General features: G+C 40.8%; 1 protein-coding gene across 2 annotated transcripts in view; it reads left to right on the top strand.

Annotated features, from left to right (window-relative positions):
- cep85l (centrosomal protein 85, like) overlaps nt 1-14,665 on the top strand; it is a 52,964-nt gene extending 38,299 nt beyond the window's left edge. For both annotated transcript variants that reach the window (XM_060866189.1, XM_060866188.1), the window contains exons 4-13: nt 1,814-1,899; nt 4,616-4,733; nt 4,827-5,006; nt 5,394-5,546; nt 7,222-7,376; nt 8,656-8,773; nt 9,036-9,086; nt 10,110-10,217; nt 11,217-11,376; nt 12,493-14,665. In XM_060866189.1, coding sequence (XP_060722172.1) covers nt 1,814-1,899; nt 4,616-4,733; nt 4,827-5,006; nt 5,394-5,546; nt 7,222-7,376; nt 8,656-8,773; nt 9,036-9,086; nt 10,110-10,217; nt 11,217-11,376; nt 12,493-12,656 — 1,293 coding nt within the window. In that variant the 3' untranslated portion in view covers nt 12,657-14,665. The remainder of the gene's footprint in view (nt 1-1,813; nt 1,900-4,615; nt 4,734-4,826; nt 5,007-5,393; nt 5,547-7,221; nt 7,377-8,655; nt 8,774-9,035; nt 9,087-10,109; nt 10,218-11,216; nt 11,377-12,492) is intronic.
- The last annotated feature ends 395 nt before the right edge of the window (nt 14,666-15,060 follow it).

The following is a 15,060-nucleotide window of genomic DNA, read 5'->3' as shown; positions in this document are numbered from 1 at the left end:
TCAGCCTTAACAGAATATAACCGTCAGCTTAAATATACATCTAGTTCAAGCTTCAGAGTTGTCACACAAATGGGATGCAGTGCGGACTTCTGTGATTTGTGACCTTGGCTCAGAAGTCTTATTCTTATCTTTAACCCTGAGCTAAAATGGCTTATAACGAATAGCGTGCTAAATGTGTGCATGGACCTGTGAAGTTTAGTGTCGTAAAACTGCCATTTCACAGTAAGGAGGCCTTGAACTATTTTTAGCTCCACATTCATTATATCAGATGCGTGATTAGATTCGCTGTGTGATGCGTGTGCTCTTCTTTAGGGAATCCGAATGAGGAATCATGAGCCATCCCAATGGAAGGCTTGGCATTTAGGATTTTTTTTTACTGCAGCCGGTTGTAATGAATGAGTTTCAGCTCTTCAGCAGCTGCTACTGGTTCTGATTGTCTGTCTTTCCATAAGTGCTGCTAACAGACAGATAACCGGACTTGAACATATCACCATGCCATTTTCACTTCAATTTTTGTGTTCCTGTGAGTTTTCAAAGAGAAAGTCACTAATGGAGAGTTATATAACGAGCTGGCTTTATGTGCTGATGTTCATTTAGTGTAACCTTTGTCCGAGCACCTAAAGGTCATCAACTCCCAACAAAGTAGCCAGCTAGCATTAGTGACCTGTGGTCAGTGTTATAGATTTAACCAGGTAATATATCTGTATGATGATCGATCTAAAACAAATGGGAGAATTGAAGCTTCATGGTGCAAGGAGCCATGTTGGTCTGATGTCATGCGATGAACTCAGACTCGATATTTTAATAAATTTGTCCAGGTCACCGTCTTTGTTCCTCGGTGTACCCTGGAAAATCCAAGCTACATGTTTTAAAAGAAAACATCGCTTTCAAGATCGAACTCTTGGACTAATCACAGACTAATACTTGGACTACATAAACACTGTGTTACATTATACTTTTAACTAATGTGACACAGCCTAATTAAATATTAAGACAATATAACTGGTTTATATTATAATATAAACGCTCATGAATTTCAATATATTGTGTTTCCTACATCAAACACATTAAGTGTTACAACATTAACCCAAAGATGGAGGATGATTGTTTTTTGTCAGTTATCGTACACCAGACTGAGAATCACAACGTTGTTCTCTGCAGTAACATGAGACGTCCCGATTTACTCAGCTGTTGAGGGATAACATATCTGCTCCTGCTCCCTCCTCTCAGCACAGTTCACACAAAGCTCCAGTCATATCTAACATGGTGAAAACACCATACCACCAACCTCCATCACATCAATCTCTCATCTGGCTGCAGTCTTTATACAGCACTCAGGCAGAAATGAAAAGCCACACCGTTTCTCTCAGTTTCTAGAAATCTCTGTTTTGATGTATGGGCACTTTGTCTGTTATGCTTTCATCTGTAATGATAAATGGATCAGATAGATAGAAAGATAGACGGACGAACGGAGGAAACGCTAGTCAGATAGAGAGACAGAGAGAAAGCAAGTCAGAAGGATAGATAGATAGATAGATAGATAGATAGATAGATAGATAGATAGATAGATAGATAGATAGAGGGAGTACTAGACAGACAGATAGATAGATAGATAGATAGATAGATAGATAGATAGATAGATAGATAGATAGATAGATAGATAGATAGAGGGTGCACTAGTCAGTGTGTGTGTGTCGCAGCCCCTTTTCTGTGATTTTGCTGCAGTATATAATAGTGTAATGTGTAGACAGGATGTGGGGAGTGAATCTAATGTAATCTTATTGTTGTTATTGTCATGTTGTGTGTTGTGAAGATGCTGGGTGGAGCTCCGCTGCCCGTGAACACGCTGGTGAAGATAAAGGAAGGGCTGCTGAGACAGCGGGAGCTGGAGATCGACAGGTGAGCACTAATCTATTCCCTGTGCTAACTGGACTTGGTGAAACGTCAGTACATTCATCTGCACCCTACATCACAACGCTGCGTGGTAGCGTGTTGACGCAAGAACATCTGGAACGGTGGATTCACTAAATTCACCCTACATTCCAACCTTGTGTCCTTACCATAAAGATCTGGCATACTGAATTGTGTGTGTGTGTGTGTGTGTGTGTGTGTGTGTGTGTGTGTGTGTGTGTGTGTGTGTGTGTGTGTGTGTGTGTGTGAGAGAGAGAGAGAGAGAGAGAAATTGAGGAAGAGTGGGGGGGGTGACAGCGTGTTGACGTGTTAGTGTGTGTGGTAAGGAATGTGCACTCCTGATTGCTGGGTGACCTTCAGCTCTCTGACACACACACACAGGTTTGTTATGATGCTTCTAAGGATGTGAAGTTCACTGAAAAACTATTAATGCGACAAATTAATTCTGTGTTACACTTAAACTTAATCCCAGCATTTTATTGGATTTTCTTTCTTTTCTTTTTTTCTTCCTTAAATACAAGCAGTTTTCCTAAAAAGCAGCCAGGGGTCAAAACTGTCAGATCTTCTTATCCTTTTATGTGCCATTTATCTATTGGGTCTTCATCAAGATACCAAAACACGTTTAGACACACACACACTCACACACAAACACGCACACACAGACACACACACACAAACACTCACACACAAACACTCACACACACACACAAACACTCACACACAGACAATCACACACAGACACTCACACACACACACACACACACTCACACACAAACACTCACACACAGACACACACACACACACACACACACACTCACACACACAAACAGTGGGTTCAGCTCACCAACCGTCATTGTCGTCATTGTCACAGAACACACACACACACACACACACTGTGTTAAGACCTCAGCAGTATCTCACACACTCTTATAGACTCTTATAGTCTCTTATAGAGGACGTAGTGCTGTTACTCTATTTAATAAACTTGTGAAATGTTCACCATTGCTCTAACAAGAACACACACACACACACAGCCTACAGACAATATTTTTCCTGGATGCGTCACAATCACAATGTCATGCCCTGAGGTTTTATATATAGTGCCTTGTGTAAGTACACACCCCATTTCGGTTTTCCACATCTTGTACCGGTACAAGCTGGAACTAAATTGGGTTAGGGTTAGGGTCAGGGGTTACTGGGATTGTTGGACACAAATCTACACAAAAAAATCATACGGTTTGTAAAATTACTGACCGATATCCGTGTGCCATTTCTGAGTTACATCATTAGCTGGACAGAGTCAACACGTACACAATGAAAGTGTCGTATGATCTCAGTATAAACACTTCTGTTCCTGGAAGAACCCCGGGTTTGTTAGAGAAGCCAAACAAACATCATGATGATGATGATCATAACAACTATTCGAGTAGCACACGGGCAATAAATAAAAGATATATGTTTGGTTTTAAAACTAATCAGATATGTTATTGCTTAAAAAGCCGTTGAAATCCGGAACAGAAAACAGTAACGTTCGCGTGCCGAGGAGAGAAGACGCCGAACGCAATTATTCTTTCTTTCTTTATTCCTTATAATTTCTGTCACTGTGCAACACTTTATTTAAGCTCACCGAAAGAAAACAGGTTATTGTTGACATTACGTAAGCACATCTGCCACCTTATGGATAGATTTCTAACTGCAGTTAATAAGTAAAGTGTAAAGAGATGGACCAATGAAACAGAGCAGGTTTTACAAGCCTGTTTCGACCTCACCGATTGGAGTGTTTTTGAAGCTTCTGGCAACGATCCAGTCAAGCTCACTGACATTGTAACTTCATATATCGGCTAAGAAGAGCTACGCTAAAAGGTTGGAGGTACAGTTCATCCCTAACGACTCAGCTTCACTTCGGAAAGGTTTGAAAGCCATCACCAACTACAAGACACCATCAGCAGTGTGGTGAATTAACAACTTGCTTTTTGAACTTTTACCATCTAGCCGGCGATACAGAGCCGCAAATAGCAGCACAACCAGGCACAAGAACAGTTTCTTTCCCCAGACAATCCATCTCATGAACAGTTAAATGTTCCCCATTTCACAATAACAATGTGCAATAATCTGACGTTTATTTGTTACCACCTCCATCCCAGTACTCTCTATCTCTACATCTCATTCTATTCCATTCTATTATCTGTAGCACAACTGTACATACAATCTATTTTATTTTGTATTATTTTATTTTTTTTCATACGTGTATTATTTTGCTAATCTCTGTGTGTTCCGGAAGCGTATGACACTTAGATTGTGTGTATGCGTAAGCACACTCGGGACTAAAGCTCTGGTTCTGATTCCGAGGATTCCTGCGTACCTGGTGTTCAGCTGCACTCTCGTATTTGTTGCACTTCTATCTTCTCTCACTTGCAAAGACCTTCATTTATTTTTAATTCACTCCACTTTTCCTCTTTTCTGCTGGTTTACTGGGTCTCTGATTCTCAGTAACAAATCATCGACTCCTGTTCGCACGTCGGATCTTTTTCGTTCCTGTTAAAAAGTGGGGTTTGTTGCACTGTGACATTCGGATAAGTGACCTTTATGCTTTCTGCTGTTACGCGGTCATTAGACGAGAGCGAATAATACAGTCATTAACAGTTACACACCTGTTATGTAGTGATTGTGTTTCCATTTCCTTTTTTTTTTTTTTCATTTGCAGGCAAAAGCAACAGATCTTGCAGCTCCACGCCAGAATCAGGGAAAACGAGTTGAGGGCACAGCATGTCCTCCAGAGCCAGAGAGGGCGCTGTGAAGACTCATACGTGCTTAAATCAAAGGTACTTTATTACACATTACGCATGCGAATACGATTAGAAGAACTTCCGATCTGTTATTATAGCCGTACATTCTGCAATGCCGTTCCTCCTCAGGAGAGCCCGATGGACAGCCCTGCGTCGTCTCTACACAGTCCTCAGCCTCCACTGTGCTGTGAGAACGGAGAGCTGGCGCGCAGACTGGCCTCGTCCGAGCTCGATGTCATCCATCTCAAAGATTTCCTCAAGCAGAACACACAGAAATACACAGAGGACATCAAGAAGCTGGAGGAGAAGGTCTGCAACATTTTAGACTTCTCTCACCTGCTAATAAAACTCACAGACTGTGTGCTGTCGTAATAATCAACGACAACAAACTGTTTTATTCTTCTTCTACCACAGAAATGTCACGTCATGTACAATTTTCAATTTATTTACCATGGACTGTTGTTGATACTCACATTGAGAGACCACATGGTGTCACGATTCAACTTAATCTTGATTTTTACCCCCAAAATATTGCTAGTTTTAGATTTATAATAACTAGTTTTAATATAAACTCTATGCTTTATGGCTCATGGCTAGAACATTGAATTCTTTTATCAAACATTTAGAAGACAACCTCAGCTTGATTATAATTTCTGATATTAAACAGTGTGTGGGTGTGTGTGTGTGTGTGTCTAGATGAAGACACGCGATCGCTACATCAGCAGTCTGAAGAAGAAATGTCAGCGAGAGCAGGAGCAGAATCAGGAAAAGCAGCAACGCATCGAGACTCTGGAGAAATACCTGGCAGATCTGCCCTCACTGGATGAGGTGCACACACAGGCCCAGCAGGTACACACACACAAACACACACACACACACACACACACACCTTTTTTTTCTCTAACTGTTATTCTTTTCCACTGTTGTTTAATCCAACAAGAAAGGCATTTGTCATGCCTTTGCTCACTTGCTTTAACAAAAGCGACTAAGATAAATCAATAAATACTTCATACGGTGTTACATTAGATCACATATTATATCACACAACCTTATATTACTTATTGCATCACATGATGTTACATGACAGATTTATTGTGAGCCTGACCAGGTCAGAGTGGGCATTAAAAAAGTGAGAGAAATGAATACAAATGTATTTATCTTTCTATAGTAATAAATAAATAATTAATTAAATAAATAAAACTAGGCACATTATTTAAACAATATTTGGATACCTACTGGCATTAGATGGTGTTTTTTTTCCCCTGGAAAAAAGTTTTTATTAAAATTGTTGTTTGAGAAAGAAACATTGAGAAATCATTTGATTTTTTTATTTTTATTTTTATAAACCTTGTTATATTCCAGACATTTATAATAACTCCGATAATGTTGGGTTGTGGTTTCTTCCTCAGTAGAAAGTTCAGTCTGCTATTCGAACAATATGTTTGTTTATTTATTTATTTACACACTGTAAGCACACACAAACACCAGTTACAGAAACCTGCGCTGCACTCGTACACTCTGTGCTGTCAGCTGAGTTTAGCCTATTAAAGCGTAACCAACACATTTGTGTGTTAACAACGTCGGTTCCTGAGCGCCTGTCCCCCACAGTCGTACTTAACACGCCTGTAAAAGAGCCTTTAACGTGATAACAAGCTCGCTTTTACTGTTTACGCACAAGCTGCTCACACTCGATTAAATCCACACCGTTGCTCGCTGTAACGTTTGCAGGCTGAAAAGCAGCTCTCAGTGACAGGCTGATGTTATCTGTACACAAACCACTGCTCTAGGACGATACAGCAGCTGATTACAACCTGCTAATTGGCTTAACACCTTGTTACTGTAGTAGGGCCACAAACCCGAGCCAGCAGGGGGCAGTAAAGAACGACCGGTTCAAGATTTCTACAGAATCAGAGATTTTTCTTTCTTTTAGTAATTTTATAACTAATCTGTCGGTCTTTCTATCTAGCTAATTAATATATAATAAATATGTTAATATGTAATAAATAGATAATACCTATATTATAAATATCTTTGTTCTTTCTTTTAATAATTTGTGTTTAATATTTATCAACATTATTTTGTTTACTAATTAGTTTGAATTTATTTCTATTACAATTTTTGTATATTTTAATCCCAAATTGCTAATATATTTTCTGTAACGGAAATAATTTATCTCAAATCTCTCGTCTTTAACAAACCCGAGATACGAATCGAATAGATACGAATATATACAAACTAGGAAATTAAGCGATAAAGATGATTTCTCACTTCATTACACAGCAGCTAGAGAATAACCAAAGCTGATCAAACAGACTGATCTTTACGTGCCTCAGACTTTTACCTTTAATAAAATGTAGATTTCCCAGCGCCATAAGAGATGATGTGCAACTTGAAATAAAGTTCATTAGCAGTATAAAGGACACAATAGCACTGGTCCTGTTTTTCCAGTATAAGGACACACACTGAGCAGCCCTTACCTTTGCATGTATGTGTAATTATTGATGTGTGTGTGTGTGTGTGTCAGCTGGAGGAGGTGCAGGTGAAAACGCAGACGCTGCAGGACACAGTGGCGCAGCTGGAGAGGAGCTTAGAGGAGAGCCTAACTCGACTGCAGGAGAAAGACACAATCATCGAGAGACAGGCCAAGAGGGAGAAGGAGCTGATGGCTGCCGTGCAGAGGTGTGTGTGTGTGTGTGTGTGTGTGAGTTTAGCCTTCATTAGTTTTTTTTATCTTTTGGCTAAGACCCTAAATCAGGGGTGTCCAACCAGTCTGAGACCAAGAGCCACATTTTTTACTGTGTTACCTCAAAGAGCCACATCATACACATGGGCACATATGAACATCACCTTTTTTTCCCTGCCATTTTGAGAGCGAACTTGACACAAATTGTTTACTCAAATTATCTTGCTCCTACTGGGAAACTTTAAGGTATTTTCATCCCACTCACATGCGCGTTTGACAGAAATCCTGAACTCAACATTGAACTCAAGCGAAGAGAACATGCACATTAAAAAGACAAATACAAACTTCAATATAAACGTAAGAGCCGCATGAAACCGGGCAAAGAGCCGCGGGTTGGCCAGGCCTGCCCTAAATGACCTGGATGTGTATCAGCACTGGGTATCAGATAGAAACAAGATGAACTATTAAAGTTTGTTGTTGGTCCCCGTTTTACTGCTAACATGGATCACTGCACATTTGTTAAAAACAGTAAGAGGAGGACGACTTAGGAATAACCCAAAATCTATTACTGCTCATGCTGTTCCCATGTTTATAAAAATTAGGCTTTTATTCAAATAAATCATTGTATAGAAAAATGTATACATTTTCCCCCAGTTTTCATTTCAAGAAAAAAAAAAAAAATAATCTTTTTGTTTTAACTTGGCTTTTTTTAAATATCTGACAGCACAGAAATGATATAATTTGCTGACATTTCTACCCTGTGTTGGAGATGTTCCCATTTATAACAGACAGATATTAGCACATCTCTAATACGATCGGTCACAAGTTTAATCCCTTCACGTTATAGACTTAAATATCTTAACACAGAGACAAAGTGAAGGTTTATAATTTTTAAAAACATTCCTTTTTTTTATTGAACAACTAATCACAGTCTTCGATAGAATGTGTCACCTAGTAACAGGTTAAGCCCCGCCTCCTCTCTAAGATAAAAGCTGTTGTATTGTCCTTGTTCAGAGTCGCTCTGTGATTGGTCCTGAATATCTCTGAAGATAAGATTCCTAGTTAGAAATGTTTCAGATAAATCAGGAGCTCTCTGAGATCATTCTTAGAATTCTTTATGAATACGTGCGCCGAAATATGTGTCGTCCCGAAGCTCTGAGAGAACACGCTGCCGTTGCGGCCAGGCATCTGTTTTATTTGACTCCTTTAGTTGTTGCGTTACACGAGACCACAGGAGTCAGATGTTAACAGTCTTTCTATCTAATCTGGCCACAGTTTGCAGGAGAAGGTGGAGAAATGTCTGGAGGACGGCGTGCGGTTGCCCATGTTGGACATGAAGCAGCTGGAGAAGGAGAACACGCGTCTCCTGGAACAGCAGTCTCACAACAGCACGGTATCTAAATCTCACACAGCACATTACACTGTTACTGGAACAAAGTAAAGGAGCAAAACATAAAGAAGAATAAACTAAACTCTTACCTCTATTATTTCACGGGTGGTGTTAGATCTCAGCCAAGCTGTTTTTATTCTTGTTGAATCCACTCCATCTGCACAGCTGTTTTACTTTACACATAGTACAAGTGTACCCAAACATCCCACACACACCTTTTTGGCTGTAGGTAATCGCTCAGGCTGACAACGTATTGTGTTTTCAGCTGATCGACAGCCAGAAGCAGCAGATCGACAGACTCACGCTGGAGTTAACGGTAAGCAGCTCACACTCTGAACTCTGTATTCACAGCTCACACACACAGCACAGGTACAAGGTGGTGTGTGTGTGTGTGTGTGTAGAACAAGATGTAGGTTCGGTTTCAGTTTTTATGCAAATACTGAAATTACACACCTAATAATCCTGTAATGGAGAAGAGCCGGATTTCATTTTAGTATGGGTGTTAAGGAACAGATTTTAAGATCCTGTATTAAGGAGATTTAAGGTTTATTTTTCTCCCTTATATAAATACCAAAATACAGCGTTGTGTTCTTACTCTGTGACTGTTTTTGGCTGCCGCATTTTTCATTTCATTAAAACTAAGAAAACCAGAAACTGTAACAATTATATGAGAGATTATGAGTGATGCCAGGGTTTGGGTTTGTTTGTGGGAGAGGGGGAGGGGGAGTGAGAGAGGGGGGGTGGCTAGAGAGATTGAGAAAGGGGTGGATAGAGAGACGAGGGTGGATAGAGAGAGGGTTTGGGGGGTGGATAGAGAGGGATGGATAGAGAGAGAGATTGAGAAAAGGGTGGATAGAGAGAGGGAGGGATGGATAGAAAGAGGGGGGATGTGGTGTATAGAGAGATTGAGAAAGGATGGATGGATAGAGAGAGTGAGCACGAGTGAGGGAGTGAGGTAGCTGCTATAAAGTAAGTGATGATGTATTTTGGGGGTGCACCATGACATTAAATGTAAATGTCACGAGTTGATTAATACATTAAATCACAGGTGTTAATCGAAATAACACACTTCAGACACAAGCACTTTGGCCATTACAGAAAAATCCTTCAAACCAATATGAAGCAGAGTTGAGATTTCCCCCTATACCAGCACACGCTGATTTAACACTCAGTAACTGGTTATCTACAATATCCTAGCTTACTTTTCTACAAGTTGGTCAATTATCCAGTGCAACAGCAGGTAATAAACACGTCTGCAGTGATCAGTGTGAGGAAACAGGGCAAGGTGGAGAGGAGGAGTGTGATGTGAAATTAAATGTCATCTCTCTCTCTCTCTCAGGCACTGGAGAAGAGGCTGCAGAAGGAAAGAGCCATCACCCAGGAGCTCCATAAGCAGCTCATAGAGAGAGAAGAAGACCTGAAGATGCTGTCTAAGAGTGTTCAGCAGGTACAGCCAGGGTCCTGACACAACACACACATCTCTGTCACCCGTCTGTACCACGGATTCATTTACATACAGTACAGTTAGATTCATCATCATTAGTCAGTTATAACCAAGAAACCAGACCTCATTAACGATGGTTAGTTATTATAAGCTTTACTTTTCATCAGTCCAAATCTCCAGCCTTGCACTCTGTAGTTTTATTTTTTTCCATTTCCGTGTGGATATGAACACACAGCGGCTCATACAGACCAAAATAAGGAGTAAAAGAAGCTCTGAACAGATGTTCTCACCTTCTTATCAGATAATCACTAGCGCAGACCTGGATGTGAGGTCTTACATCTGTAGAATTGATGGTGGTTAGTTGAGTCTCCCCTCACCTTGTCTTCATGTCAGTGAAAGCGTCCCAGATCAAAGCTGCAGCATGTCATCACGTCATCACACCTCAGCTCTCAGAATCCATCACGTAGTCTTTCTCATTGAAATCGAGCTGAGCAGCTGCGTGAACTTCAGCACGAGTTTGTAACTCTGAATGTCTAAAAACGTTTGCGCGAATATGAAAAAAGTATTGAAACATATTTCAGTATCACCCCCCCCCACACACACACACACCCCTTTGTGTAATCTCACACTCGCTGCATTTCAGCAGATGTGAACGTCGCACTTCATCACCCCAAAATAACTCCAACAGCCCAGCATCAGCACGTAGACTACCCATCACACAGATCTTCAGATAGCTAAATATTTACAGATACAGATCTATAAAAATTCCTAAATTTGAAAGCATGTGTAATACAACGTTACAGCCTGACACTGCAAAGCTGTACTAAACTTAAGCGCATATAGTTTAAAAAAAAATAAAAAATCACCTAAAGAAACGTTGCCACATCGTTGACACTTCTTCACATCACAAATTCATATAGAGCTCGTGCAGGTTAATAATATTTTTGTGTGTGTGTGTGTGTGTGTGTGTGTGTGTGTGTGTGTGTGTGTGTGTGTGTATAGAAGCAGCAGCATGTGGATAACAACACCGGGCTCCCGGAAGCAGGCTCTCTGCTAAAGGAAATGTCTTTGTGTCTTCTGGACCTGAAGGCTCTGTGCAACATTCTCACCCAGAGAGCACAAGGCAAAGAACCCAACCTGGCACTGCTGCTGGGCATCAAATGTGAGCATCGCAGAAAAACTTCCTTTCACCTCTCAAGTTCACAATATTTCAGCTTACACCAGATCAGACGACTGATATCTGACTGAAGAATAGCTAAGAAAATACAATCCAGCAGATCCAGAACATATGCCCCTTTTCCACCGAGGCAGTTTGAGTGCTGATTCGGAGCCTAATTTAGAACCAGTTCTTTCTTTTTCGACAGCCAAAGCACCGGCTCTGAACCAGGAAAAGTGGTCCTTAAGTAGCACCAAAACGTTGCTGGTCTAGACTTAAGAACCGCTTGCGTCAGGGGCTGTGGGCGGGGCTACTGTTAGCGCATTTGATAATGTACCTTAAGTATACTAATGTTTAATATACTTTTACTTTAAGCACACATTATAGTAAGTAGCTACATGCTAAGGCTAACTTTTTTCTGTGATAATGATAAAATAACGTTATGCACTTTCTCGATTACAACCTCCGTTTATAAAAAAATTACATGGAGCTGCACGTACACGTTGGATTCGCTCCGTTTGGGTGTTAATGTAGGTTCACAAAGCCATGAGCATTAACAGTAAAGCAACATCTGCCATTGTTGATGTGTTTGCCGCTGCTGCACTAACGTTGCTAGGACACGTGACACGTATACAGTGACGTCAAACTCGGCTCTGTGACGGCTCTCTAGTCGGTGGAAAGGCAAACCGGTTCTTAGAAGGTTCGCCAGTGGAACCAACTTTGAACCAGCACCCGGTTCTTTCTGGTGGAAAAGGGGCATAAGTGTTTACTTCTGTAATTATCTAAACATTATACCCAAATAAAACTATGATCAGGCAAACACAATCTGTAAAACAGGCAACAGGTTGGAGCCACATACGATTCCCAGCATACAAACTACATAAGTGCTGAAGATCATCTTACTACAGAGGGGTTTAGTGCTCAGTATAAATAATAAAATGTGTTAAACTCAGAGCGCTCTGATGTGCAACATGTACAGGATTTTCTAATTCACATTTAAAAAGCAGTTCCTTTTGGGTTAAGAAACAGCGTGCTGAGGTTAGATCACGTGACATGATGATCGACACATGTTAAGGTGCGGAAACAATGTAGGCATTAAAGGATCCGTTTTTCTCATTTCAGCGATGAGCTGCTCGTCCGAGGAGAGCGAGACACCACCGGTGGAGGACGGACTGCAGGCCAAGCTGCTGGAGGTGCGTCAGCTGAGGGAGGACATTGACGAGCTGCGCACCATCATCTCCGACCGCTACGCACAGGACATGGGGGAGAACTGCGTGACGCAGTGAGCGTCACCCAGGAGGCCGAGCTGCTTCTCACCGACGAAAAGGGAAAGGAGTATAAAATCCGTCTGACTACTGAACGATGGACCAAGCTGTGAATTGTGTTTACGCCGTTTTTGTGTTCATCTCTACGTCCAAGATCTTTCTATTGCGTATTTATTGGGACTAGAAAAAGACCATCAGTCGTTACGCTACCGTATTTTCCGGACTACGAGTCACATCGCTCTAAAGTCGGATCAGCTTGTACATCGCTATGTATTGCTAAAAGACGTAACGTAGCCAATGTCGGCATTTACATTTACAGCATTTTACAGACGCCCTTATCCAGAGCAACATACATGACAATTTGGTGGTCACCATGACATCACGGAATCGCACCACAAGTCGACTGCATTGAATTTAAGTAAGCGTGCAAATTTAACGCCAACGCACAAAAATCTTGTAATCCAGAAAATACGGAAACGGAAGGAGGCAGTGATGAGCTCACACTGCTGGTGTGCAGAAACGGCAGGAATGCAAAGGGAGCTACAGCACGCGCGCGCACACAGTGTGGAAAAGTGTGTGAAGTGGTTCATGCTGCTCCATCAAGTGCCTTGTGATGTTCCAGCTCGTTCGCGGATTGTTTTATGTCTCCAAAGTCCAGACTGTGACAGATCCTCAGTCTCACCCCAAAACTTTCATCTCCTCCATCGTGTGCTGCTGGTCGCAGGTCGACACTGAAGCAGATTGCGCTCATTTACACACACACACACGTCTTCCATGTAGCACCTTGTATTTTAGTGTGATGAACCATTGTGTTTGTGGTAATTTTTTTATTTTCCCCTTCTACTTGGACCCCATGTTAACGATAAAACAATCCAGGCTCACTCGAAGAAAGACAGGATTGCATGACAAATGAACCCATTTTCCTCCTACAGTAGATTCCCTACAGCAGTATAAAGATCAGGAGCTGTGTAGAAACTGCTGACGTTACCGTTTGGGGGTGGGGTGGGGTGACGCACATGAGATTTTAGACTCAAGAGAGTTGTGTTACAATTTAAACTTCTGTATAAACAACAATGCAAAAAAAAAAACCTTCTCAGGTATATAAACAGTGTTAAGACGCCATCAGTAAGTTGAAACCGCTTCACTCTCCCATTTCAAAAAGGGATTAGAACTGTACCGAAGCAGTCGCATCTTAGATGGGATGGTTTCCTGTTGTCCTTCGTTTTTGACCGTACATACATACACATATATATATGGAGAGAGAGAGATAGGACTATTTCTTACTCTCTAACATAATAAAGGAGGAAACGATGCTCGGTCATGACAACCTGCACATAAACTAATGTTTTCCCCTATATTTATTTATAACTTGTTTCTGCTAATGTATCCAGCTAGTAATATTAGCTTTGTTTTGTTTGTTTTCATGTTGTAAGGGTTTAGGTGAAGAGCTGGTGTGTGTGTGTGTGGGGCTCCAGATGGAGTTTGTACAGGAACAGAAGGTCTCTGAAGCTGGTTGGACATATAAAATGCTATGCAACTTCATATTTACCAGCATAGAATTCAGCAGACATTGCTTTCCTGTGCCTTTATAAATCTATGCAGCAGAGGTAGGGTGTGTGTGTGTGTGTGTGTGTGTGTGGCATGATGAGTGAAGCCATAGACACAAACAATGCAGATTTATACTCAGGCTAATCAATGAAGAACCTGATGAGGATTGTGTGCGCTGCATGTGAGCTAGGTGTGTGTGCAGATGGGGAGAAACGTAGACGTGCGTGGTTGTCATGGCCGATCGCGCTCACACTGTGCTAGAGGCCGCTGGTTGGCTTTACTGCTCCACATCCACTCTCTTCGCTCTAAACAGGCTTTAAGCTTTTAGTTTTTCAGCTCGACTTTCCTCATGCCAAAGCTCTATTTATGTACGTTTACAGAAAGTATTGACTCGTATTTTTTCAGGTAAAACAAAACAAAAAAAAAGGACAAAAATTTGCTTTCCATTTGTACAGAGAATAAATAAAATATTTTTCTATTAATATTTTTGTGCTTCTGTGTATTTTGAAATGAATTAAAAAAAATTTCAGGTTGATATTTTTATACTTTGCTGTTGTATTTTGAAGGGAATTTCAAGTCAGTTTTTCATGTCTGGCTTTTTAATTGTAGGTTGGTGATATGGAATTAATCCATTCTGAAAGTTTTTTTTATATTTTATGAATGGCAATGTGTTTTAGCTGAAGGTAATTCTATTTTATTTTGGGGAGTGAAGGACATTTCTATACTATTTTTTGGTGACAGGTTGTAAATGTTCTGCTCTTTATTTAACCAGGAAAAAAAATCCCATTGAGATTCAGAATCTCTTTTTCAAGGGAGCTCTGATGAAGCATTTCTTCTTTCAGCAGCTTACTAACAATTGTAAAGAAACGTAACCAGA

Source organism: Tachysurus vachellii, chromosome 3, assembly GCF_030014155.1.
Source record: "Tachysurus vachellii isolate PV-2020 chromosome 3, HZAU_Pvac_v1, whole genome shotgun sequence".
Classification (NCBI taxonomy): Eukaryota; Metazoa; Chordata; class Actinopteri; order Siluriformes; family Bagridae; genus Tachysurus; species Tachysurus vachellii.
Note: the sequence above shows the minus strand (reverse complement) of the source record. Positions and strands in the feature narration are given on the sequence as shown.